A 27920-nucleotide genomic window follows, 5' to 3' on the forward strand; every position below is an offset into this window, starting at 1 on the left:
GGGAATTAGCTTGATTCAGGGCTATCAGCAGCTAAAACGGCTAAGTTATCTCCCCCAAAATAAAGGTTTTCAAGGTCTAAGTGGCCCGTGGACTCATGGTTAAAGTTGTCCTCACCCAACCCCCAGTCAGAAACGAGGCCCTGCGCGACAGGCGGCGGAGGGTCACAGCCACAGGCAGAGCTTTTCAGGGGCCTGACTCTGGCTTCCTCAGGCAGGACCCAGCCGCCCCGCACGTAGGCGGCACGGCGAGCAGCGACTCCCGCGGCCGGCAGCCAAGCGGGGAAATACCCCCCGCACCACAGGGCTGCCTGGTGGTACCTTTCGAAGAGACTCCCGCACGGCGTAGTGCTCCCGCGTGTACAGCCAGTGGGCTCCTGCCCGCGCGGCTCCTGAGGCCCGGCGCAAGTCGCCCGCCCGTGCGGGGCCGCCCAGCACGAAGCGCCCCTTGGCCCACGCTGCGCGAGCCCACAAGCCAGCCCAGCACCGAGCCATGGCGGGGCCGGCCGGGAGCAGGGGACAACACATGCGCAGCAGCAGCAGCCGGCGCCCGCCACGAGGAGCATGGCCTGAGGGCGCAGCTAGGGGGGGTCACTTGAGCGGGTCAGGCGCGCCTGGGGCCGCCTCTGCAGCCAGCAGGCGGCAAGAGGCACCCCTGGGGCGGGAGCAAATCACAGTGTAGCACGCGCGCACTCCCACCCGGACTTAGTCTGTCAGCTGCGCTTGGGCGTTTATCCGTCTGAGACAGGCACTGCGAGCAGAGCGGGCCCAGCCGGAGCCCGAGGCAAGGGCTTGTAGGCCTGGGAGGGTGGGTGGTGAATGCTGTCAATTGGTGCATGGGGTCTAAAGCAATTGCCTTGCCCTAAGGCTAGGCCTAGCGGCAAGCAGCATCTGCCCCCTGCCTGTGGGGAGGACCCAGCCTGCTGCCCCATGTGCTTTAATTTGGGGGCAAAACATCTTTTTTAGCACTTTGACCCTGTTATTGCTCTGCCTTCAACTGGCCCTGACGTAGCTGTTGCTCTAGTGGCAGAAGAGAGCAGGGTAGGTCAGGGTGTGCCATGCACATTCAATGCTGATGCAAACCTTTGGCCAGGCTCTTTGCATATCTTTTGCTCAGGTAACACTGAAGCACTGGTACTGGTCAGTTTTTATTAAAACGAGCTAGTAAAGGCAAAAGTCAAGAAACTACATGCTAAACAGTCTCTACAAGCAAATGCCCATTGGTACATTAAGCAGGAATCCCCTCTGGGGAAATAATATTTAGGAGACAAAGTATTATCAAGTACTGGGATATAATCAGGTCATATAAAATGGTAAAGAAATAAAACAGGTTTGTTTTTTGTATTTTTGTTTAAGGTTGTTTTTAATCCATTGACAGTACTTGTTCAACAAGGACCTCTAGAACTCAGGACAAACTGTTATTTACTAAAGATAACAAGGTATGTTCCAGTTGGAGGAGATTCTTCTTTCATGAAATGACACAGCCTCCTTTTTCTTTAAAGGGATTCCTGTCTTCTGGAATACCCTTGACCAAAGGATCCTCTCCAGATCTTTCTTCAATGTAATTCTTTATCTCTTCAGAACATTTGGACACCTTAAATAAGAGAAGAAATAAAGTTCTGTTTTGTACATAACTATTTCAGTTCTCTTTAGAACAAAAAGTCAACAGTTCATGATATTCTTTTTATTCTATTTACACTATATGTAAAGGATGCACTGCTGCAAGTGTTTACATGTGACCACTGAGCACCACCAATGCAGGCTTTACATTTGAAACAAAAGAAAATACTTGAGTAACAACAATCTCTAATATTAAATACAACTGAAGGTATGTTAAAATCAAGTTTCTGTTATTTTTCCATTACTGTTTTGTAAGCTGTATTTTTTTTCTTCTGAACCAGTCAGTAAAAGGTTTATTTGGTGAACTGTTTGATCTCATCTGAAGCATGCATTTCTATGGCGATACTTCAGTATCCACCTTGAGAGATGCGTTAGGAGCCTCGTTTTTCCAAAATACTGAGCGTCTGCCTTCTGAAAATCAGACTTGTAAATGTCTCAAGCTGCACTTCAAAATAAGCAGGAAAGGTTAAAAAATTGTATTTTAAAAAATATGCATAGAACCGTGCAAAAATGCATCCAAGATATTTAACATTGTATCACACAGCCACATAAACTTATGTGGGAAAACATATATTGTGGATAATATACAGCCTTGTCCTGCATTTACTGTACATAAAAGTCCTCTGCTGATTTCAAAATTAAAAAACTCAGACCGATTAATTAAATTAGGCTCCCACACAACTGACTTTAATTTATGCTGCAGAATCAATAGAATTTGAATCCAAAGTCAATATAACATTTTTTCCAATGTGTTCAGTAGTTTTGTTTCTATTATAACAAACATCAACAGTCAAGGCATAGTTCTACAATAACAAGCATTGTGAATGGAAGAAAAAAACCCAGCAAGGAAACATATTTCCTTTGCCGGTTACAAAGGGTTATAATAAACAGCAGTTAGTATAACATCCTAAAAGTTATGAAAAACATATTGACGTTGTCCTTTCAAACATACAGTGGATTTCCCATGGGTGCTTGTTTGCAGCAATACCTTGTAAGAGCAGTTGTTGCGTCTTCTGAGCAGCTTTTCCCCTGTGAGCACTTTCCCTACTGTGAATTGTCAACATCCCCCTTAACAACTGCTGCTTTGGAGCAACGTAGCAAAAAGGTACATATATGCAGCTACAGGTTGAACCTCTGTAGTCTGTCAACATCCATAATCTGGCACGATTTTAGTTAGCCAGATGACCACTTAATATGGGTGTGGCAAATTTTCCCATGGTTCCACAAGTTTTGTCGACAATCACCAGTCCTGGCTCTCAGTGTTCTGTGCTGTTGTTTAGCTGTAATTTACCCCTACGTGTCTTCTAAGAGCCCAGTAAACAGTGGAAGTTTTGGTAAAACTGCAAGACAGTACTGACATCCCATGGTCTGGCAAATTCTCTTATTCATCACTGGTCAGGTCCCAAGGGTGCCAGTCTAGAGAATTTCAGCCTGTACTAATGAGCATCTACTGTAATATGCTGTGTGATGTTTTGTGACAAATTAATGGGACTGTATTCTCCCTGTCTATTTAGAGTGCCATGGAAGGGGGAAAACTAAAGAAATGTCTGTGCTCTGTTTGCCCAAGGGGGAGAGATTTGAAACCCTATAGAGAAGGCCAAGGGTATTGTCTCCAGACCCCAGGGCAAATCCCACAGATTCTGTAGATCCCCTTTGCTTATCCATCCTTCTTTTGCCTGAGCACATCTCCTCACTGGAGAACATGGCTTCGTCTATAAAAGCAACAGCTTTTCCCAGGTACCACAGGTACTTGGAAAGTTTGCACTGTGCATAGAGTTGCTTTTTCCCAGGTCTTCCCCTTCCCACTTCCAACAGAGCTCTGCACAGGCACAGTTAGGTGGAGTCCCCAGGAAGGGACTTCTATTGTTTCTGGAAAGGCGAAAACTTAACACACTAACTATTTTTCCCCCTTTTCAGTGGATGTGGGCACTTCCTCTGCCTCATTTACTGTGTTTTGCTCAAACAAACCCAAACCTGCCTAAGAAGGACACTCCATAGCACATGCTTCTCTCCCTGTAGAAAAGAGAATGAAGAAACAAACAACAAATGATAGGTGCATAGTCACTACTGGAAAATGTTCAGTTACTAAGTTGAGGAGTATGGTATAGGAACTTGTTTATAATAGAAATGTAAATAGAACAGTGAAGGCCTAGCTGCCTCTTTACAGTAGAGAGATTCTACTTGGTCATGAAAAGTTGTCTTAGGCCATAACAAAGAACACAGAGTTTGCCATTTGCCATTGAGCATATCAAATAAGATCTAATTACCAATAATTTACAACTAAGTCAGAGTAGGGAGAAACATAAGACCTGTGATTAATAACTTGGACCCCACCCTGCAAACTCTTCTGCACATATTTAGCTTTACTACCATGATTGATTTCAGTTGGACTGTTCATGGAGTTAAAGCTTATTTTGTCTGGATCGTGAAAAGGAAGATTACTTTGGCTTCTGAGAAAAGTATGAATCTGTGTACTTTTATTCACCCAGGGGAATTATTTTAAAGGTAATTTCCTAACTACATGATGTCAAATGGATAAGGAGGTTTTTTTGTTTGGTTTTTACATTCAGTTTAAGTCAAAAGGACTTTAATAGGCTTATATGCTTTTGTCCATGAGAAGAGTAGGGGATGTAGCTCTGCATCTCCACAAGAGTCTCATTTCAAATGGTGTGATTTATGCATATGGATAATGGCAAACATGGCTGACTTGAAATAAAAGACTCGACTCTATTACAATGAAATCTACTAGTTACAGTAAACTCTTTCATATCCAGCATTCTATCACCCAGAACTCTCAAATAACCAACATTTTAACCATAAGTATATTTTAGATACATTTTCCATAAGTACAGTATAGTGAAATAAATGCAGATAAATACAGTAAATAGAGTATAAGTTTGCAGTGTACAATACTACTGTTGTTGGTAAATAAAGTACTCTGCATACATTTTTATTTGTTTCTTAATAGCTAATCTTGTTTTTCTGTACTGTTATGCATTGCTAGGTATACCTCTCTATTATCCAGAATATTGGAGTATCTGTCAAACTCCTGGCCCTGGGACTACCATGTATGAAAGAGTTTACTGTACATTGATACATTCTCTGTATAAGCATTATGGAGGTTCCTATCTGTGCCTTCTACTAAACTTTTCACACTCTCAGATTATATAAAATAGTGCCCTTTCTTTTTAAACAAACTAGATTATGTATATCCTATGGAGTCTTTTTTAGAATTTCATTGCTTTCTGAGGAAGGGATCAGATATTATGCATTTACCTATTGGACAGGAGGTCCTTATGTATTTATACATTGCAACAGCTTCTGGTTCCTCTTGAAGCTTCTGAGTTCTGTTGTAAATAACTATAATCAATCTAATAAAAACACCGACATCTATTTTGTGTACTAAAGTACACCTCTGACATCAATATTTTTTTTCTGAAAAAGTCCCTGGACCTACAGGCTAAGCTGCTGTAACTTTACTCATATGGATAGTTCCACTGGCATGTGAGTAAAGTCATACAGCTGTTTAAGTGGAGGCAGGATCATGGATCCAGCTCCCACCAAAGTAAACAGGAGTTTCCTCAATGATTCCAATGGGAGCAGGAGCAGGAACAGATACCAAACCTCTTGATTATGAATATTCATCTACAGAAAATGTGTGTTGTAAAAAAATACATTGCACATTGGTGAGTATATAGTACTTCCTCAAGTAACAAAAGCAACAAAAACTAAACACCTGTAACTTTTGATTCAGTCCTTATAGATCACAGTTGTATAATAGCAGTTCTCTGTTGTACTTGGGAGGACTACTTCACAGCAGAAACTGGTGAATTCCTCCAAGTCTCTGAAACCAATCTGTGTCTGGCCTGGTGGCCCTGCAAGCCTCTCCCAAAAAAACTCTGAAGACCGGAGTCTGAGAACCAGTGGTTTATACGGTTTTATTTTAGCTAGTACAAGGCTGTTTTGAATGATAAGATTTTGTTTCTAGAAGCCAGCAAGATTATTCTGTTGTAGAACATCTCCAAAACATCAAATTTCCTGTCATATTCAGTGGGAGAAAAAAATCCCATGGGTGAGGTCAGGGATTCCGATGTTCGGCCCACAGCGGATATTTTATCCCACAGTTTGAAATTCTGAATGGCCCCTTGTTTTCATTTCCTCTTTAGAGGGCAGCTCAGATGTCTTGTGCCAACTGCACCACACCCAGTCTCGCTCAGCCTTTGGGTTTTAGCAGCAGAGAATGCCGCATTTAGCGCTGCCACCCTGTGATTAGCTTCTTAATGTGTTTCCCTCCTTTCCCCCCCACCCCACCTCTACAATTACAGGGACATTTCTCTGGCTGTGTCACTCACATTTAACCTCCATACGCCCGGATCCTCCTTTTATGGCATTGGCACTGCCTCCGATTTCAGTGAGGGAGCAGGCACAGAGTCACCCCAGACTAAACGACGTGGGGAGAAACCACGCTAAGACCCACTAAAAGTTACTGAGCGTTAAATATCTTCTAAATCACATACAGACACCAGGGCCCCCGGGTCTGTGTCGCCCTTTCTGCTGCTGGGACAGAGGTGGATCGCTTGGCAAGAGGGAGAGCAGAGCTCGAGGGCTCGACCATCCCCACAGGCTGGGATCGCGCTCCTGCAGCCCCCCCCCCCCCCTTCAGGGCGCGGAGGTGAAATTAACCAGCTGGTGGAACGTGCCCGCACCGCTCAGGCGTTCCACTCCCATGCGGAGTTTGCGCTCCCGCGGGGCGTGGGAAGCGCCTCTCCGCGCTGCCGGCTGCACTGCGGCGCTGCGCGGAGGGGCTGTCTCGGGCCAGGCTGACCAGAAGCCGAGTGACTCCTTCCAACGCGCGGCCCCGGAGAGCTAAGCACTTGCTCACGCCGGGTCAGGGGCTGCTCAGGCGCGGCGGGGCGGGGGCGGGGGACTCACCAGTTGCCTTTCCAACTTCACTTCTTTCCGGAGCTGCTCCACTTCCATTTTCAGTTTATCCTTTTCGCTCAGGTCCTCTATGTTGATGGCGGGCATGTTCTGGGGGTCACAAGGGGACAGGCGGCGTTACACGCTAGGAGGGCGCGGCGGTTCCCTGCACACCCGCCCCCGCCGCCCCACTCCCAGGCCATGACTTACTGTTGTCCCGGCCGAGATGGACCTGATTCTCCGAAGTGGCAACTTCCTCTCCAGCCACCTCCCTCCTGCACCTTCCCCAGGCTGCTCCGGCTGCTCGCGCTGGCGGCTCCCGGGCTTTAAGTCAGCAGCCTAAGCCCCCTAAGCGGCTCAGACCCGGCAGTGTGACCCCCACCCCTCCACCCGGACCGCGGGGACATTCACATCGGCACGGCACGTGTCCGATAACTCACAGCGATGGCTTTTTCCCTCCCCTTCCCTCCATTCAAACCTTCGGTCCTCTCCTGCGCTGTACAAACGGGGATCACCTCTTGTATAGACTCTTGGGCGGCCAGTAACGGAGTTGGGGCGGCGGGGGGGGGGCGGTCTGGTATCATTGATTAACCCACCCAACTCCCCGGGTGTTTAATCTGGTTTTAGCACAGAGTTTTGCCACCGAGGCGCAGCGCGGAGGCAGGGGCGGAAATGAGCCGGGCTGCCTGTTCTGGGAAAAAGCTCGCGGGGAAAGGATGTGAGCGCTGAGTACTTTCTCTCCAAGGAAGAAGCCAGCCCGGTTTAGGGCGCACGTGGTGTGAGAGGAAGCGGGGTTGCCGAGGAAATGGCCGATCTTTCTGTCTCAGAGGGGCAGCCCCGTTAGTCTGTATCTGCAAAAGCGAGGAGAAGCCCTGCGGCACCCTAGAGACTAACAGGTAGTTTGGGGCATGACCTTTCGGGGGCTTTTGGTGGGTCAGATTCGCGGGGGAACCGGATTACAAGGCCATCTGAGGAAGGGCGCGGTTTAAAGACAGGCAGGGTGACCCCGCTCCAAACAGCTCTGGGAAGGGCTATGGAATGCCCTAGACAATGGTTTCTTCCTTTTGTCAATCTGAAGCCAGCTGGAAACACTGAGAACTCCTGGGTCAGCTGAGTGCTCCGAATAGGAGATGTTGAACTCTGCGAACAGAGCTGCGCCCTGTGACTCCTGTCATGGAGGGGAATGTTCCACCATCTGGCCGTCGCCGTCTCCTGCTCTCCTTCCCTCTCTCTCCCTTTTCCTGCCAGGCTCCCCTTCCCAGCAGAGCGGTTTGCACAAGCAGGTCAGTTACTCAGCCAGAAGGCACGAAGCGCATTAAAATACTCTGTCTTGAACGCGTTCCTAGCCCTGTGGTCCCAAGGTGTTAGAGGGAGGAGGTGGGTTCCGTCCTATCTTCTCTTGGGTCAGTTTCTGCCGGTGAGAGAGGCGAGCTGAGCTTGCTGCAAAGCTTGTCTCTCTCACCAACAGAAGTTGCTCCAGTAAAAGATAGTATCTCGCTCACCTGGTCTCATTAAAAATGCCACTTTGTCCCTGTCCTCTGCCCCAGCAAGCTTAGGGCAGGAGCATCCCACCTTCAGAAGGAACTTTCTTGTCCAACATGCATGCAGCTCCTTTGCCAGGTGTGGAAGAGGTAGCAGTGGGACAAGCTGCTGGTTGAGGCCATGGGGTTGCTGTGCTTAAACCAGTCAAAGCTGCAGTTCTGAATGTAGCTCAGCCAGCCCAACCCTATGCCATCAGGCTTGCTGCTGGAGCTATGAGTGTGGTTTGGTCTGTCTGGTTGCTGTTAGTGCTGGGTTCGAAATAGAAAGGTGTGATGGGGTACACAGACTCCACACTGAGCAACAAGGGGTTGAAGAACTACTCTAGGCTGAGCCAGCCCTTCACTCCCACACCAGTAGGAAGTGCTCCAACTGGAGGAGGAGTTAAAAGGCAGGGCAGCACATTTGGGAGCAGACCAGGGAGGACAGCAGATTTGTGACTTTCCATGTCAACTGCGGAGAGCTCAAAGAAAGGCAGAATCTGTCTCCATGACAACTGCCAAAGGGTCCTTCCTAGAGGGAGGAGCTGCTGGAGAGATGGCCTGAGAAGGAGCCATTCCTCTTCCCCTCTGATGTGGACTTTGAGTTTTGTTAATTTCCCTTTTCTTTCTTTGGACTACCCCAGCAGGAGAGGGCCTTGTGACTGATCTGCCCAGGAGAGTGGGCTATAATGCAGGAAGAGGCAGATGCCACCCCAGGAAGAAAGCAAACATGCTGTATGCATGAAGGTGCTGGCAGAAGGTGCTTTGTGTTGAGCAGACGACCATCAAGCTGGCTATACTAGGATGGTGATCAAGGAACGATTGCAGGGGAGTGATAGCAACTGGTCTAGATATGGCAGCCTTAAATTGCCCTGGCTGCCCAATCGCTGATAGTTCTGAAAGAGCCCTGGGTCAGAGCTTGGTGAAGTGGGAGACACCTGCTCCCCTACCAAGTGCTCTGTGTGAGGCATGGGTCTTAGCCCCGACCACTAAGAAATGCTACTCTACCAACGCATCCCAGAGTGAGGACTGTCTCAGAAGCGAAATTGTTTTCCCTCTCTTCTAACTTTCACCATTTCTTATACTCCCTGGCTAGTGTTACACTCACCCCTTGAGACAAACGAGCAGTCTCAAAAATGCAAAATGGCCACTCATTTGCATATATGAGCAGCTCATTTGCATATTCATGGAAGAAAACAAGCCTTGAAGACGTGGTTCTGCCAGCAAAAACCCCATATGTTGGCAGCCCCTTGTCCCTGATTTTTAGCATGCTGCTTGTTTCATGCCCCAAATATGCAAATTATACACTCGGATATGCAAATAAGCAGCCATTTTACATTTTTGAAACTGCTCATTTGCATCAAGCTGCTGGTACTAGGGATGAGTGTAGCGCTAGCCCCTGTGTTTTTTCTTCAGAGTTGACACTCTCTGGTGCATAAACTGTGTCAGTGTGTTTGTTCAGGGTCTAACAAAAGGGGTCCAAGATCCTGGTAGGGACTTCTGGTTGCTTCTATAATACGGTACAAATTAATACATATAGCCATGTCTCCTGCTTCTGAATTAGGCTGCATTACTATATCCATAAGGTTATATATCTGACAGGTGATAAGTGACCACATGTAACAAGGACAGCTTAATACTATGAAGTCATGTTTTCTTTAATCTTCTCCCCACACTTACCTGCTGTGCAGCTCCTATCAGCTCTTATAAAAAAATCCCCTAGTTTCACCTTTTTCTTTTGAATCCTGGCACTGAAATGTTTTTCAAAGCTTCAGTCTCCTTTTGAGGCAGCCACTGAAATCTCCCACTCTGACCTACCTGTTTTGTTTCACGTTGTCCACCATCAGTTTCCCCAGAATGTAGCTGCTAACATATATTCCCTTTCCCAGTGTTCATTTCCTTATTTTCACCACCCATCTATGTGTTGCTTTCAGAATCAAATACAAGCTTCTGCTTTTCATTACAAAACACTGTCCACTACCATGCTTGCTGCCTGTATCTTAGTGCTTCTTCTTACTTGTATCACTACTGCACACTTTGTACCTTGCAGAGTTTCTGCTTACCTACCCTCATATCTAACAGGTAAAAAGCAAGTGTGGACTGGTAGGGACTTTGTGAAACATTTCATTTCATCTTTGTGATAGGTTGGACCACCGGGGTCCCCTTGGGACGGTCACCTAGTGTGCTGGTCATGACACAGAGCCCAACTACCTGCCCTCTGGGTCACCCTACCACCTTTTCCTGCTGGGCCAGAAGCTCTGGTCTCCCACCTTGCCAAGGCACAGCCGCCCCAGCAAAGCAACACAGATGCTGAACCAGCTCAGCTCTGGGAAGGCTCAGTTATAAGGCCGTTGATAGCAGCCAGGGACACAGACCCAAAGAGGACCAAACCCCCAAATAAACCCATGTTATTCTGCATAAAAGTTTTACATAAAGAAAGTTCATTGGTAAAGGGGGTTGACCTTATGAAAGAGAGTGGTTGTTCCCCTCCAGCTAACATTTATTTACACTGGGCTTGATAATAAACAAACATGGGCTATGTCTACACTAGCTCCCAACTTGGAAGGGAGCATGGTAAGTAGGGTGTCAGGAGATTACTAATGAAAAGCTGTGGTGCATATGCAACACTTCATTAAGATAATTCTTCTCCGCAGCAACTTTGAAGCAGCAAACTTCAAAGTGCTGGCTTGCGTGTAACCGCAGCTAACCTGTTGGTACTTTGAAGTACCTGGGCTACTTTGAAGTTGGGTTACTTCAAAGTACTGGTGGGTTAGCCCTGGCTACACGCAAGCCAGCACATTGAAGTTGCTGTGGGAGAGAATTAGCTTAATGAAGTGCTGCATATGCACTGTAGCACTTCATTAGTAATCTCCCAACACCCTACTTACCATGCTCCCTTTGAAGTTGAGAGCTAGTGTAGACACAGCCATGATTTCATTAGGAATTAAGTGATTGCAAGTGAAAACAGACAGATTAAAGTAAGTTACTAAGCTAAAATAAACTAAATACATCAGGTAATTCTAATACACTGAGAAAGTTGTTAAATGCAAATTCTTACCCTAACAGTTGTTCTGATTATCTCTTTCACAAGGTAGGTAGTCTCCTAGCTGGACCCAATCTTTCCCCCTGTTCAGTATTAAGTGTATCCAGCTGGCATCCTGGGTGGCAAAGCAGGGTATCCTGGCATCTGGCCACTACCCCTATTGTTTGGTTTCCCACCTTTATATCCGTTTTGCTCAAGGTTGGCATTCTTTGTGTTAAATTCAAGATTTTCTCACCTTGAGAGGAAAAATACAAGATCCAAAATGGGTTTCGGTATCAAGGGGCGTGGATGCATGTCTTTGGAGAACCAACCACAGCTTGGGTTGATAGGAAATACAAACCCATTTATAGATCATTACCTTGAGTGTCAGGCCATTAAGTTCTTAAGTACCATCAATGACTTTCACAACAAATTTTAAATTTGTAAACTGATTCACACTTCATATTTCTAACTTCACATACAAGAATGATACATGCATAGAAATAGAATATAAACATTCAGCACACTGTATCTTTAAAAACATATTACATGATGCATTTTGCCTAAAGTGTCTTTGAGTTATTCATATTCATAAGCCAATTTGCATGAAGCAGGAGTGGGATATGAAAATATTCTTTTTATAGATATGTCACATGTAAATTGTGTTCAAGAAAGCTATGGTTCTTGCCATTCTCCATGACTCCAATAATGAAGGAAAATCTTACTACTTTATGCACATGACTAGTTCTACTGATGTCATAAGAACACACGAATAGCCATACCAACCAGACCAAAGTTCCATCTAGCCCAACATCCTGTTTTCTAACAGTGATCAATGTCAGATGTCCCAGAGGAAATGACCAGCACAGGTAAAATCAAGCACCATCTCTTGGCACCCACTCCCAGCTTCTGGCAAACAGAGGCAAGGGATATACAAAACGTGGTATTCGATTCCTGCCCACGCTCCCTAATAGCCATTTAGGGACTTATTCTCCATGAGCTTGCCTACTTCTATTTGAACGCTGTTATAATCTTGGCCTTCACAGCATCCTCTGGTCAGGGTCACCAATAATAATAGTAATATATGGAGATACACATCTCTTAGAACTGGAAGGGACCTTGGGAGGTCATTGAGTCCAGTCCCCCAGTCTCTTGGCAGGACCAAGCACCATCCCTTTTAAAAAAAAAAAAAAAATCTATTTGCCCCAGAGCCTGAAATGGCCTCCTTAAGGACTGAGCTCACAACTCTGGCTTTAGCAGGCCAAGGTTCAAACCACTGAGGGGAAACAAAGGTGGGAGTAGCCTCCAGGCCCAGCATTTCAAAGGAATCTGGAGCTCCAGCTACTGCCATTGCTCCTTTGGCAATGAAGGCAGTGGCTGGAGCTCTGGACCCTTAAGAATTGCCACAGCAGCGCTGCTGCATGCAGGTGTGAGTGAAGGTGGAGGCAGTGCCATGATCTGGGTGGCACTGAGGACCAAATGCCTTAAGTTCTGTCCCTTCTGCACTTGGCCCCACCCATTCCAGGGTGTGGAGCCAGCCTTGCTCCAGAGCCCATGGTAACTGTTGATGCCACTACCTCTAGTACAGAGTTCTACAGGTTGACCGGGGGGCAGGGGTGGAGGGGAAATACTTTATTTTTGTTTGATTTCAATCTGCTGCCTATGAATTTCATTGAGTGGCTCCTAGTTATTGTGTTATGAGTTCTTAAAGGAACAATCAGTGCTTCCTTACACTCTGTGGAATAATGTGAAACAGTTAAGATTTTACCACACCTGTACATTTCATCACACAATACCCTAAAACAGACACCCATTTGCTATGGTGATTTTATTAGTGTCTTCTTTCTTACTAAGAACATTTTAAGTTTATTGTCTTCTTGAACAGAGAGTGCAGTGGACTGAATATTGAACTGTACTGCAAAAATGATAGACAGGTTTAAATTAAATATTTGTTTATGTGTGCATGATGGTGGAAGTGTGTGCATTCATTTTGCTCTTTGTTTAGTATATTTTTGTTTTCAGTTCCAACCACATATGCATTCTAAGCAACATCAGTCTAGTGGCTTTTAAATCAGTTGAGACTTTGTTAATACAGCAGACCCTTGAGTTATGCGAGGGGTAGGTTCCACACACCTTCACGTAAGTGGGGGTCTGGCTTTTTCCCCAGCCGAACACATGTTCTGCAGCTGAGGAATCAGCAGAAAGGTCAGTCCTGAGGTGGGGGGGCAGTTGGGGAGGGTTAAGCCTAGGGGTGGGTTGGGGCCATAGGAGGCAGGCGGGGGGTGGGGGGGCTAAGCATGGGGTGGGTTAGGGCTGCAGGGGGGAGAGCGGTGGAGTTGAGCCGGAGCTGTGTGTGGGGGTGGTGAGCCGGAGCCCTGCTCAGGTGGTGAGCCAGGCCACAGTGGGTTTGAACCAGAGGTGCGTGTGGGGCTTTTAAACCAGGGTGGAGGTGTTGAACCAGAGCCGTGTGCTGGGATTGATCCAGGGCCATGCGCAGGGGGTTTGAATCAGGGCTGGTGGGGGGCAGTTTGAACTGGAGCTGCATATGGGGAGTTTAAACCGGGGTAGGAGGATGGAACTGGCACCATGTGCGAGGGGTTTCAACCAGGGTGGGGGAGGGTGTTTGAACCAGAGACATGCATGGGGCATTGAACTGGAGCCACTTGTGAGGGATGGTGAGCCGGAGCCAAATGGGTGCAGGGGTGGGGGGTGAGCCAGAGCTGCATGCAGGTGGTGAGCCAGCAGAGGGGTTGAACTAGGGCCTGGGAGGTTGAGCCTGAGTCTTGCCTGAGGGGTGGTGAGCTGGAGCCAGAGATGGGGGTGGGCAAGAGCTATGCATGGGTGGTGAGTGGAGCTGGGGTGGGGGGTGGGGAGCTGAGCTGGGGCCGTGAGGAGCCGGGGGAGAGAGCAAGATAAGTGCAACTGGAAATTGTGCATTTCCAGGGTTTACTGTAGGAATCGAGGTCAGCTGCGTAAAAGCGGCATCATGTACTCTGGGGTTGCGTACTCTGAGACCTTATTGTAGTAGGAAGATTACATTTTGACTTTTCAAGAAATGGAAAAGGCATGTTTGTACTTCAGGGAGCCAAGTTGCATTACAGCTATACTTACTGATAACCCTAACTAAAACCCAGGACAGCTGTTATTAACTGTCTCAGTAACGGATTACTGAACATGACAGTGTTAATAGTTCAGATTTATTTAGGCAGTTTGGTCTGTGTCACTAAATCATTTTATTATCCCTTAGCAATCTGATTATAAATCTGTGTGTGTATGTAGATATGAAATTTAAAGGATATATTTTAAAGACAACATATATGGATGATAGAAATATAGGAAAGAAGTATAGGAAGGAAGAGAGTACTAGAAATTAGGGGTCTTGTGAGCAAATAATGACACTGTATACATTTTCTTCTCTTCTTTGCTTTTTTCCTTTTCTGGAAAACTTCTTGCATTGGCTTTGGGTTGCATATACTCTACTGCAGGAAAGCTGTTTATTAAAATATAAAAAAAAACCTCTGTAATTATTTGTATATATTTTATTTATACAGGCTGTACATATACATCACACTTTGCAAATAAATAAAAATGACAAGTCCTCATTGTTCCAAGGAACTAGCTATTTTAGGTTGACGTAGCACAGTAAGGATGACAGTAAAAGGGAATGAGGGCAACAGAGGAAGATTATTATATAAAATTTGATTTTTCTCTCAACTAATGTATTAAATCTGGAGAAAATATCACTTAATGAAAGGTCTAAATGTAGTTGAACAACAAGCAGTCCTGTGGCACCTTATAAACTAACAGATATTTTGGAGCATAAGCTTTCATGGGCAAAGACCTGCTTCATACTTTAAAGCAGTGGTTCCGAAACCATTACGCCCCCTTTTTGATTTCTGAGAAACCCAATGCCCCCCCGCCTCTTCTTTACATCATCCAACCCCCCTTTTAACAAAAAATTCAATTAGTAATTTAAAATAAACACAAAAACTTGATATAAAATGTTATTTAAAATTATAAACAAGCACAAATAGTTTTTCTTGGCCCCTTGTGGGCCACCAGAGCTGACTGCGAGAGCTGTCTGTCTGCCTGAGACCTGCACTGTCAGAGCCGCCCGCCCAAGCCCTGCACCGCTGGGGTCGGCCAATCACCCACCCACCCACCAGTTGCCCAGGGCCAGCTGCCTGCTCGCCTGCTGGCTGCCTGAGCCCCGCCCTGCTGGGACCAACTGCCAAGCCACCAGCCACCCACTCCAGGCATGGGGCAGCTGCCCAACCCACCCACCCCATTTCTGCGCTGCCAGGCCCAGCTGCTCTCCTGCCATCCTGAGCTGCCTGAGCCCCATGCTGCCAGCCACATTGCTGGAGCCAGCCACCTACCTGCCAGCCTGAGCCGCCCAAGCCCTGCACTGCCAGGGCCAGCTGCCAGCCCCAGCCACCCATGCCCTGCACTGCTGGGGCCAGCTGCCAGCCGCCAGCCCGAGCTGCCTGACCCTGTGATGCCAGGGCCAGCTGCCCAAGCACCACAAGTCCCACAAGCCGGCCGGGACTTGTGGTGCTTGGGCAGCTCAGCTCAACCCTATGGCTGAGCCCTGTGAGCTGCTCACCTGAGCCCCTCCCATCCCACAAAGCCAGGCACCACCTGCCCCCCACTGTTACCCCATCCCCTTCACCCGAGCCAGGCACCCCCAGCCTCTCATCTAACCCCACCCTAATCCTTGTCTCCCCCTCCCCCAACCCACACTCACTCATCTTTGCAGAAGGCAGCTAGCTCTGCGTGGGTCTTAGCTGGGCAGCACCGGCTCATCCACATAAAATGGCAGGGGCTGAGAGCCAGAAGCAAAGGCCAAATCTTTCTTCAGGTGGGGGTGGGGAATGATGGGGGAGGGCTGGGTTGCCTCACACCATCTCTTGGAATTTCTTCACCGCCCCCCCCCGGGGAGCACGCCCCCCAGTTTGGGAAAGCATGCTCTAAAGATTAAAAAGCTCTATTAGACAATTGAGCTTATCATCTGCTAGGACAGGATGGGGTCCCTTGAGGTAGATTTCAACATGTTATAGAATATATTTTAATTCAAAGCTGTAAGTAGGTATATGTACAGGGGTGAAAAGTTCCCTGAGGCCTCCTTCTGAAATTAAAAAGTACTCACCAGACACAACTATAATGTTTTATTTGCAAAGTCCATTGAAATGTTGCAGAGAAACGCAGAGAAACACAGATGCAACAGCTCCATCTTATTAAACTGTTTCTCTATATTGTCACGTTCACTGTAATTTGCAAAGACAATAAAGCCTGAAGGCCTCATTGTGTTTATCTGATTTGACCTTTGCACAGCACATGCTGTAGAACTTCCCTGTATTGATTCTTGTTTGAACAAAAATATAACTTTTACAACGAGGCTCAAATTCTTGACTTTAAAACATGCCCTGATGGAGAAGCCACCACAACCCTTGGTAAATTGTTCCAGTGGTTAATTGTCCTCACTGGTTAAAAAATGCATCTCATTGCTGTCCTGAATTCGTCTGGATTCAACTTCCAGCCACTGGCTTTTGCTGTCTTTGTTAGGAGTCTGTTCTGGTATGGCTATGATCTGAAGACGTGGGTCTGTCCCAGAAAGCTCAGCACATAATACATTATTGTGTTAGTCTTTAAAGTGCTACTTGACTGCTTTTTCGTTTTGACACAATACAGACTAACATGGCTATCTCTCTAGCTTTGTTGCTAGACTAAAGAATCCTCTCTTATTAAACTTCCGCTCCCTAGGTAAGTACTTGTGACCAGTGGAAAAGTCACACCCCTCCACCAAGCTTTTAAAACAAACTCAATACTTCCAGCCGGGCCATGCAGTGGCCTACCGGTCACCCTGTAACAGCTCCTCCAGCAGCTGCCAATTTCCGTATTTCTGGACTTTTACTCAACTTTTCCTTTCTTAAAAAACCGCAGCCACCACAAACTCCTCCGTTTGGGGAGAAATTAGCGGCTATTGCCAGCTTTACCTACAGTCCCGCAGGAGCACCGCTTTGGCACCATCCAATGAAACAATGAGTAACCAGGGACTGGAAAAGTAAGGAGATGTGGGGTGGGGGCAGTACCCTTTCATACTGGCGTCATCAGCGCGCTAGGATAGATCGGACCCTCCCGCCCCCGGTTCTCCCCAGCAGAGGGTGGGACAGGCCTGTTGCATGGGGCTTCACCACCGATACGCCAGGTGGCGGTGGGGCAGCCTCGCCTCGCACCCCTCCAGAGGGCGTTGAAGCGGCCCGGCTCCCCCGGTGTGCCGCTCCTGGAGCAGCAGGGTTTCTCCTCCCCTCCCCCTCGATCCCCGCCCCCGCCCGTGCGCACTTACTCGGCAGCGGGACGCGCCCCGCGCCCGTGGCCCCTGGCTGCGCGCGGAGCCGGCCGGCGTGGGCGCGAACGGGAGGAAGGGGCGCCCAGCTTCCAATCGCCGCCCCTGCCCAAAGGAGGCGGGAACCGCGGCGCGCGCCACACCCGGCCTCGCGCCCCGGAGGAGGGGATATAAGGGGCGGGGGGACCCGCGCCGGCCCGTCACTGCCCTGCAGCCACAGCGCCCAGGACTCGGATCCGCCTCTCCCCTCCGGACCATGAGCGCCTCTGCCGGGCTGCGGAGCTGCTTCGCGCTGGGTGCGCTGCTGCTGCTGCTGGGGCAGGGCCAGGGCCAGGGGGCTCGCGGGGCACTGACAGGTAACCGCGGCGGGGAAGGGGCTCTGCGCAGCAGCGCGGCACGGGGCAAGGACTGCGGCTCCCCCATCCCGTGGCGCTTCCCCCGCTGGATCAAAGCCCTGCCGCTCCCCTGCGCCTCTCCGCGCAGCTCTCCTCCCTGCTGCGCGCCAAAGCGGGGACGGCCCCTGACAGCTCCTCTCTCCCTCCACAGCCCCAAACCAAGCGCTCTGCCTGCTGCCTCCAGAGGAAGGTCTCTGCCGCGCTCTGCTCCCGAGGTGGTACTATGACCGATACACACAGACCTGCCAGGAGTTCACCTATGGGGGCTGCCACGGCAATGCCAACAACTTCGAGAGCTCGGAGAGATGTGAGAAAAGCTGCTGGATGATCCGGAGTAAGTTCTTCCGCTTTGGTGCTCTTTGGACCCAGGAGGGCTCACCCCAGACCTGGCTTGGGTATCTTAGGTTCACTGCCCAGGGTGGCAAGAAGGGAAGCAGACTGCTGAGTTCTCCTCCTACCCCCAGCACATCCCCCAGTGTCCCTGCTGACTCCTTCTGAGGTGCGTGCCCTCTGTAGAGGGAGGCTTAGGAGACTGTGAGGTCAGAAAGCCCCACCGGGTTCATCATCATCATCATTATCATCATCAACAACCATGGGGTCAGCACCCATTGGTGTCTGATGCCTCCCTCACTATTTCCTTCTATCTTTCCCTGTTCAGTATGGAGTGGCTCAGTTTCTGTGGACTATCTCAGCACCAGTTGGGTCTCCCTAATGTTTTTATGCATCCTGTACAGGGCTGTACCACTAAAAACTTTTCCTATGCAAGTCAACACTCATTACCCTAACTAAAAGCATCCTGGAAGGTTGAATCCTATCCAGGTTTGCTGCTTCAGCAGTTTAAGACATCCACCCTCAATTCTATTTTAAAAGCATTTCCTTTCAGCTGCATGACTTAATAAAAGTTGTAGCTTGCATAGGATTACCATATTTGACCTTTCAAAAAAGAGGACCCCTCTGAGAGGGAGTGTATCTGTATCAGGATTTACCAACTCACGCTGTATTAATGTACAATATATACTATAACACATTAATACAACCTGAGTTGTTAGATACTGATACAGATACACTACCTCTCTGGGGGTCTTCTTTTTTGAAAGTTCAAATATGGTAACATTAAGCTTGCATATATATTCATCACTTGAAGCAAAGTGATCCATTAACCAATAGCTCTCAGATGTGATACCATCACAAATTTCCACACTGAGGAGATCCTGGGATCAAGTGACAGCTTCTTTATTCAGTGGATCTTGCTGACTGTTTTTTCTCCTGGATTTCTTTTTGCCAATGATAGCTGTAACCTCATCCGTAGTACTCAGGCTGATACTGCAACCCTTACTGTTATAATACCTCCCACGGAATGGAGGCTTCATAGGAATTTTTTGGCTAAACCACTAAAATTGTTCCACTGAGGAGAAGACTGAACTGGGTGGATGTATTTCATAAATCATAGAAAATTAGGGTTGCAAGAGACCTCAGGAGGTCATCTAGTTCAACTCCCTTCTCAATGTAGAGCCAACCCCAACTAAATCTTTCCAGCTAAGGGTCTGTCAAGCCACAACTTAAAAACCTAGAAGGATAGAGATTCCACCACTTCCCTAACCTACGCAGCTCATTCCAGTGCCTCACCTACCTCCTAGGCTACCTCTACACTAGCGAGTTTTTTTTAAAAAACCTTGCATCTTTCGAAAAATCCCACAGAGTATCTACACACAAAATGCATTCTTTCAATATTAAATTGGAAGAACACAGCTTTTTTTCTGGCATCTCTCTTCCGCTTCCAGATTCTTTAAGAAAAAAATGTGTGTAGATGCCCGGGGGGCTCTTTTTCGAAAAAGCAGTCCTCATGGCACCGGATTTTTCTATTCCTGTCCCCTTCTTTTAAAAGAGTAGGGTCTGTGTGGACGCATTCTATCTAAAGAGCAGATTGATTTTTTTTTTTTTTAAATCTGCTTTACTGTATGCGGATACGCTCTTTTGAAAGAAGTTTTTTTCGGAAGAGATCTGCCAAAAGAATTTCTTTCAAAGGATCACTGTAGTGTAGACATAGCCCAAGTGAAATAGTTTTCCTAATATCTAACTTAGACCTCCCACACTGCAGCTTGAGACCACTGCTTCTTGTTCTGAGAATAGCCTCGCTCAGGAGTGGGCAATAATTTTTGATGAGGGCAGACCACTCCAAGATTTTAGTAAGTGGTCAAGGACTGCACTTTAATATGTAGGGGGTGTAGGTTGGAGGTTGGGTGCAGAAGGGAGCTTGAGGTAGGGAACTGAGGTGCAGGAGAAAGTTGGGGGTCTGAGAGGGAGTGTGAATGAAGGAGAGGGCTGTGACCTGGGGCAATGGATTGGGGTGCAGGGTCTGGGGGAGGTATGGGTGCAGAATAGGATTTTGGCCTTTGAGAGGAGTGTCGGGGCGGTGCAGTATCTGGGAGGGAATTGTATGTGTGTCCGGGTGGCCAGGGAGTGCCAGAGGCAGACTCTGGCAAGGAGGTTCTTACCTAAGCAGTTCCCAGCAGCAACACTCTCAGGCAAACTTCCAGGCTTGCTAGCAGCTCTAGACAACTCCATGTGCCTCTCAGTGCTGAGGGGGGAATCTTCCCATGCTGGTCCCTCCCCCAGCAAAATGTCTCAGCTCCTATTGGTTTGAAACCACAGCACAGAGAGCCTCGGGGAGCAGCTTTGAATAGAAGCTTACAAGACTTTTTAGGCTGGATCCGACCACCAGATCATATCTTTCCCACCCCAGTCTAGCTCCATACTCTTTGGAACCTCCTTTGGGTAGTTAAAGAATGGTATTAAATCCCTCCTCATTCTTCTGTTCTGATGAATAAATAAGCCCAGTTCCCTCAGCCTCTGCTCATAAATCATGTTTCCCAGCATGCTAATCATTTTTGTTGCCCCCCGCTGCACTCGCTCCAATTTGTCCCCCTCCTTTCTGTAGTATGGGTCCTCAAAACTGGATGCAATAATCCATATGTGACCTCACCAGGGCCAAATAAAGGAGAACAATCACTTCCCTCAATCTGATGGCAACACTTCTACTAATGCAGCTCAATATTCCATTTCTTCTTGACAGTGAGGGTACACTGTTGACTCATCTCCAGCTTCTCGTCTACTGTAATCCCCAGGTCATTTTCTACATAACTGCTGCCTAGCCAATTGGTCGCTAGCTTGTAGCAGTGCATGGGGTTCTTCAAGTCCAAGTGTGAGACTTTGCAGTTGTCCTTGTCGAACCTCATCAGATTTCTTGTGGACCAACCCTCCAGTTTGTCTAGATCACTCTGGGCCTTATCCTTACCATCAGTGTATCTACCTCTTCTCCAGCTTAGTGTCATTTGCTCTGCTGCTTTTTGGAGCTCATCATGGTCCATCCCCAGTGTTCTTAAGAAATGCATTATGTGTTAAGACTTCATTTAACTCACTAGTTGCTCAGTCCATTGTATTTTAATAATCTATAATGATATATCTCTTAAGCATTTTGGCAGAAGTTAAATAAGTTGAGAACTATCTTTGCTAGTGGAAAGCATATCAGAAAAAATTTAATAGTTTAACCTAACTGTGCTTTGCTTAAATCCTCTTTATTACAGAAGTGCCCAAAATATGCAGGCTGGAGGCTGATCCAGGACCATGCAGAGGTTACCTGAAAAGATATTTCTTCAATCTGAGCTCAATGAAATGTGAACAGTTTATCTATGGTGGATGCTATGGAAATGATAACATCTTCCAAGATGAAGATTCTTGTGTGGACTACTGTTTACCTGAAAAAAGTAATGACTAAAAATAAGTTATTTTAGTAGAATGTGGAAATAATAATTAAAGTGCCCTCAATAAAAAGGATGGTGTTTATCGATACAAATGTCATTTTTCTTATAGCCTATAAAGACTGCTTAAAGTAGGCTTTGCCTCTACTCTGTCAAATCTGATATTTGCTCAGTGCTAGAAAGTGTTCCTGAACATGTCTTGTGCATGTAATTTTTGCCTACAGATTTTCAGGTAGGGTCAACCTCCACTGCCTGTTTTGTAAAGGCCCCAGCCACCAATCTAACAATATTCTATTACAGCCTGAGTCCTGTGCAATGGTTATACCCGTGCAACCTTTGACTTCTGAGGAACTGTAGAGGTGTAACTGAGGGCAAAACTTGGTCATGCATGCATGTTGCCTCACTTCAATGAACACAGTATGTTGCTGGGCATTAGATAGATGACACCTGTAGTTCAGGGAACAGGCGCTATAGTAAAGTTAAAGAGGTGAGAGCCTTGTTATTTGCTTTTGGCATTGATTTGATCTCAGAAGGCAAAGAACTTTAATTGAGAGTGGTGACTCTTCATTGCTTCATTGCTGAAAAAGATAGTTACTGTAAGCAGGTACTATGTCTAAATTTTGTAATAGACCCCTATAAGTATCCAAGAAGCATAAAGCTAACATCCAATGAATAAGCAGCCATCACAACAAGCATTATGACATCTTCATTAGTTTTGGCTTATGTTGGAATTGGCAACATTTTAATGGGTGAAAAGTATCTAGTTTATTTTCTCTTGCACATCTAATGAAAAAGCAAATATCTCCAGTAACAAATACACAATTCTGATAAGAAAAAAGCTAACTAAATTCTTGTAAATTGAAAGATTTTATAGGAGTTATTTATTTAGTTGTACTTGTCAAATCATTGAGCAGAAAAAGGTCAAAACTCTGCCTTCCTTACAGGACTAGTCTTATTGAAGTTATTCCTATTAAAATGTGTAAGAAAGCAGCATGTGGCTCTAAATCATTCATATTTATCCAATGCACAGTATGTCTACAGAGAACTGCTGAATCTCCCATGCCGTGTGATTGTGTGAGGGCTCTTTATGCTATATCAGAGATGAGTATATGATTTGTTGATGGGGAGTGTCAGTACTGAGTCAATGGTCATCATAACCATTTCAATGGGTGCACATTGACCCCAAGTTTTGTTTGGCATATGGCAAGTAAGATCTACTGAATAGTACGGTAATTTTCTCTCTGTCTCTCCGTCTGTCCGTCTGTCTCTCTTTAAGCTGGTCCCTTATTATGCTATAGCCCCAAAGATGAAGGATTGTGTTCATCTTCTGTGACCCGCTATTACTACAACCCAAAGAGTCGGTCGTGTGAGGAGTTCAGCTATACAGGTTGTGGTGGAAATGCCAATAATTTTGTCAGCAGAAAAGATTGTGATAATGTCTGCAGGAAAGGTAATAATTTTATTCTTAAAATGTGCTCGTAAAGAAGCATTTGTACAAAGCTTTTCAATCCTAGCCGACTTTACAAACTATCACGCTCCCAGTAGATTGGGGCCAGTATTATCACCAATGTGCCCTGGGTGAAAATGACCCAGGAGGGCATATCCTACTTTCCTTTTAAAAATAGTCCCGTTGACGTCCATGAGACTAATACATTGGGTAAGTCAATAGAAGGTGAACTCTAAATGGTTAAATAACTTTATGGAGTTCTCAGAAGGACCCAATGTTTATCCTGACTGAAACTTGTAAGAATAAATTAGAAAACTGTTCATACATGTTATACTTGATTTTCACATTTCCCATTTTGCTTCATTAATGTTATATGTAAATCTTTGAAAAAAGCACCATATTATGGTAGCATTTTATTATTTGCTGACTCTAAGTTGTTCACAGAATCAGACCTTTCAACAATCTGTTCAGATTCCATATGCTATATTCTATTCAATGGGAAGGTCTAAAGATGGCTCTGGGGCTTACATAGGCCATTGTTTGTGGAGAGCAAAAGTAAACAGTAAGGTGATTGTTTTTGACCCTTTAAAACATTTAATGCAAATAGGACTGTTTATATAACACGTAGCTTGAACAGTGAAGGACTCAAGATCAGGAAACGTGGAAAGTAAAGATCTAATCTTGTAAGCATCGTGAAGTGAAATTCTCACTTCATTCACATTGGTTGTGGTTTTGTGACAGATTGCAATGGGGCTAAGCTTTCACCCCAGAAATAGTCCATGGAAGTAAACATGAAGTCAGTAGGACTACTTATTGGGATCATTTTTTTTTCATGGTAGTATGTGCATGAATAGACCTCAAGGCTCACCATGCAACATTGCCTCTAAATCTGTGTGCATCATGGTATGGTCTGTAATCATGTGGTATGGTTACTGGACACAAGAGTTTGAGCTATACTTTATTAGTTTGCAAAACAGCATGCCCAGAAGGTAAGACAGTGTCATGATGGATATGCACAGTTAGACAGCAGTAAGGTAGCATGTTTAGCTTTAATTTATACAATTTGAGAGCTCATCAGCACCTGTGATGCTGCATTAATTAATACAGGTTTCTTGTTTAATAAAGTGTGTGTGTGGGAGCAATATAGAAATATCCTAAGTTCTCTAACACACAGGCACTAGTTGGCAAAACCCAAGAGAAGCAAAGCAGCTTCTTCATCAGACTGTATCTTGAGATTCAGTAGACACTGCCAAACCTTGTGAATTTTCATGTTTGTAGTGTACAGACTGAGAGTGCTATTGTGGGCAACTTTTAGGCAGTTTAAGCATCTTCACTCCCCCAGGAGACTCTCCTGTTATCTTATTGTTGTGTCCAAAATTGTGACTGTTTCATTTCCTTTGAATAAATACGTATCTGTACTTCCAATGGGCCTATGACCTTGGGGCACTTCAAGCAGTGTATAGAAAAAGCACCTGCTTAATTTCAACTGTTAACTCTGCTTACATAAATACATAATACCCCCATGGGATCTGCACCTAGCCTTTACTGTGCTCTGGATTAACAAAAATAGATTGACTGCACACAGTAAGTGGTTTTCAAATACCTTGAACTCTGTATGAAATCAAAACTTTTTTTTTAACTTGGCAAAAACATGAGTTAACTTTTCATCTTTGGCTCTGTTTGCTTCATTGCTGTTCAAAGAAATGTGGTTAGAAAAATATTCTGAAGGGGAAAATATCTGTTTCTGCTATAACTTAAAAATAGCTGAAGAGATTTTGTTAGTTCTTTCCAGCTTGATACTTAAGATCAGTCCAAGAAAATTTCAGCCTCAAAGGTGAATATTTTGGAAAGGTTAGAACATGCATAAACAAGGAGGTATGATGGAAAATGTTCTGCAACCTTTGTTACAACAGTTGCTACCAGGGTGACTCCTATAATAAACATGATGGAGAAACAAGTAAGGAATGATGATACTCTCTCAAACTATTTTTCCTAACTCCACTTTTTAATTTTTTAAGCAGGGAGGAAAAAGCAAAGCATCTACAGATCAAAAAATAAACTTTGGAAGACTATGAGAAAACTACAGAAAAAATCATCAGTCTAAATGTTTTAAATCTCAAGAGCCCATCAATGTTAAATGCACTACTTTGACTTGGAGAACCTCCTACAATACGCTTTTACTCTTTTTGTAATATGTATGTACACAATTTAAATTTCTCAAATGAGTTTGGTCTGAAAACTAGACTCTTTAACTATGTTTTACAGGAGGAGTGGCTGTTATTTGTAATGTGAATTATTTGTTTGGTTCTCTCCAATTCTTTCTTTACTTAAAAACCAAATATTTGAATTTCTGTGTTTTTACTGAGAAATATTACTACTGTTTTTGGAAAATGGTTTAAATTTTACAAATCTGTGAAGCTCAAAGTACCCTTCATCAGTTTGTTTAACCAACGCGTGCATCAAACTAGAACTGTGCCCTTATTTTTTCAACATTATTTGTTTACTAAACTGAACATCAGGAGCCTTCCAAGACTGCATACAAACACCTATAATACTACTCTCGTATATCCTTCTTAAATTCTAATTTACACAGTCAAACCCTTAATGGGAATCATATTTAAGTAAAAGAATCAGACTAGTGACAATTATATTAATGTAGCAAAGAGATAGCAGTCTGGTTCTTCAAAAAAAAAAAAATCCAACTTCAATGAAAGCAGCCTTGGTTTTCCAAGTCTGTCCTGGTATAGGTAACACTCAAAATAATATAAGCTCAAACCTGGCTCATCCTGCACAAAAATCTTAGGCACGGTGTCTCTTGGACAACTTCTTGTTTTAACAGAAGGCAATTCATAAACTATGGAAGTGTTTGAAATGAGGATGTAGTAATTGCATCCCCCCTCCCACTCCACTATGTGGTATTGCTGCAGAACTCTAGGTCACATCCTAAACTGGAGTAGGCTTCAAAGGATCTAAACCAGTTTATTTCAGAAGATGGTCTGTCTGGCCCTTTCAGTTTACAAGGGAGCTGTTAGAGCACTGAAAAATGGGAGCTTCAGTAACATTTCCCATTGTTCGTGTTTTGTGTCACTATGTAATAGTTGTGTTTAGTATGTTGACAGAACAGCTATTATGCTTTCTTTTGTGGACTGTTTTACAAAATCAAATATGAATTATGTTTTTTTTTACAATTACAACTGATTCTTATTGTAAGTTCATTAATAAACATCTTTCTATTTTTAAGAAATATTTTGTCTATTAATGCCATTAATTATCCTCAGATGGATTTATAAATGTGCGTAAATATGCACGTGTGTAGCCAAACTAAACATGTCAGGCATGACTCTATGGCAGGAGTGGGCAATAAAATGGGGGCAGTTCACCGGGGTTAGCACCTGGTGGGCTGCCACCACTTAACCAGGCCTTCGCAAGCATGGGTGATTGCCATTCCCATTGGCCATGGGTAGGCGTTCCTGGCCAATGGGAGACGTGGGAAGTGGCACAGACGGGGCCACTGCTTCCAGTCCTGCCCATTGGCAGGGAACAGTGATCTGCAGCCAACTGCACAGAGGATCTGGAACAATTTGTGTAGTGGGAGTGCTGCCAGCTGTTGTACCCAGATGAAAACCATGTACAGGTTGAACCTCTCTAATCCAGCACACTTGGGACCTGACCAGTGCTGGATGAGAGAATTTGCTGGGCCATGAGAGGTCAATATTGGCTATCAGCAATGTGGATACTTCCACTGCTTACTGGTCTCTTAGAAGCTGTTTGGAGTAAATCACGGCTAAATAACAGCACAGAACCCTGACAGCTGGGGCTGGTGGCTGTAAACAAACTTTATGGGACCACAGGAAACTTGGCCACACCCATGGTGAGTGGTCATCTGGCTAACTAAAATCTTTCTGCATTACAGATGCTCTTAGCCACCACTACAGCAGCAGTGGGAGTGGCTGGAACCCCAGGCCCTTTCAAGCACAGCTGGTGCACCGTGCTGGATCTTGAAAGCTTATGCTGCAAATATTCTGCTAGTCTGTAAGGCGCCACAGGATTTATGGTTGTTTTTACATTAATTTTTGGTTTTCTTCATTTAAATCATTGCTCTGGGATGGGGATGAGGGGTTCAGTATGCAGGCTGCCCTGGGAAAGGGACTACCTCAGCACTGTCTCATCATAGCAGTTTAGGGCCTGGTAACAAGCACATCTCTAGGGCTACTGCAGCTACAGCAGGCACAGCTTGGGGAGGGTATATGTCCCCCATCTGGGGCACGTCCAAGTTCATCTGCAGCCAGAGTAAGGAATGCAGCAAACTGTGCATTTCCCCTTTGCTGCCTGACAAAGAAGAATAGCCAGCAACATTCCTGCACAGAGAGGGGGGACTTCAGCCCCCTGCCTTCCTTAAAGAGGGCTGCAGGGGGAGGTTTAGGGCTGGACCTGTCCCAGAGTGCAGGGGAGTCCCTCCCAGGCAGCTTCTTTCATCTGCCTGGTGATTCTGCCTCTTTTCTGTATGGGGTTGTGGGAAAAAAATCCCATTCTGGGCATATCCCATTTTCCTGGCACAACCTAACCTTCACCTTGCTTTAGTCATAAGAGGCCACTGCATACCAAATTTGGTGGTCCTAGCTCTTATTGTTGAGGAGGATTAAAAAATAAATAACACGCTGATGGACAGACAGATAAACTCCCACAAATATGTAGTACCTAGAGCTCTCAAGCTAGAACTTTCTGCTCTTGTTGGCACTATCCAAAGTGTTAGACCATGGGTTTTACAGCGCTTTCTGTTATTACTTATTTGTATTATCATAACATTGAGTCATGAACAAGTCCCATTGAGCTAGGTGCAGTGCAAAAACAGAGCTTTAAAACTGTCCTGGTTACACATTTACGGATGTGAAACC

The 27920-nt window shown here is 45.6% G+C and overlaps 2 protein-coding genes across 10 annotated transcripts in view; one reads left to right on the forward strand and one right to left on the reverse strand.

The window, feature by feature from the left end:
- Positions 1-7238, reverse strand: part of LOC142007992 (putative acyl-CoA dehydrogenase 6) — a 201183-nt gene extending 193945 nt beyond the window's left edge. For 5 of the 8 annotated variants that reach the window (XM_074984729.1, XM_074984727.1, XM_074984726.1 and 2 more), the window contains exon 1: positions 319-1458. In XM_074984729.1, the coding sequence (XP_074840830.1) occupies positions 319-525 (207 nt within the window). In that variant the 5' untranslated portion in view covers positions 526-1458. Of the gene's footprint in view, positions 1-318; positions 1592-6549; positions 6649-6747; positions 6907-7015 lie in introns of those variants that run through there. The other 3 variants (XR_012644057.1, XR_012644058.1, XR_012644059.1) reach the window with 3 other exon arrangements.
- A 10032-nt stretch (positions 7239-17270) lies between these two features.
- On the forward strand, positions 17271-26269 carry TFPI2 (tissue factor pathway inhibitor 2). Of its 2 annotated transcripts, none has more exons than XM_074984732.1 (5): positions 17271-17781; positions 17972-18154; positions 21405-21584; positions 22855-23028; positions 25047-26269. In XM_074984732.1, exons 1-5 carry the CDS (start codon positions 17682-17684, stop codon positions 25127-25129), a joined length of 720 nt encoding a protein of 239 aa, XP_074840833.1. In that variant the 5' UTR covers positions 17271-17681; the 3' UTR covers positions 25130-26269. The 2 variants fall into 2 exon arrangements, with proteins under 2 accessions (XP_074840833.1, XP_074840832.1); XM_074984731.1 differs by having other exon boundaries at positions 17272-17781; positions 25044-26269.
- Positions 26270-27920: the final 1651 nt, after the last annotated feature.

Source organism: Carettochelys insculpta, chromosome 2 (genome assembly GCF_033958435.1).
Source record: "Carettochelys insculpta isolate YL-2023 chromosome 2, ASM3395843v1, whole genome shotgun sequence".
Taxonomy (NCBI): domain Eukaryota; kingdom Metazoa; phylum Chordata; order Testudines; family Carettochelyidae; genus Carettochelys; species Carettochelys insculpta.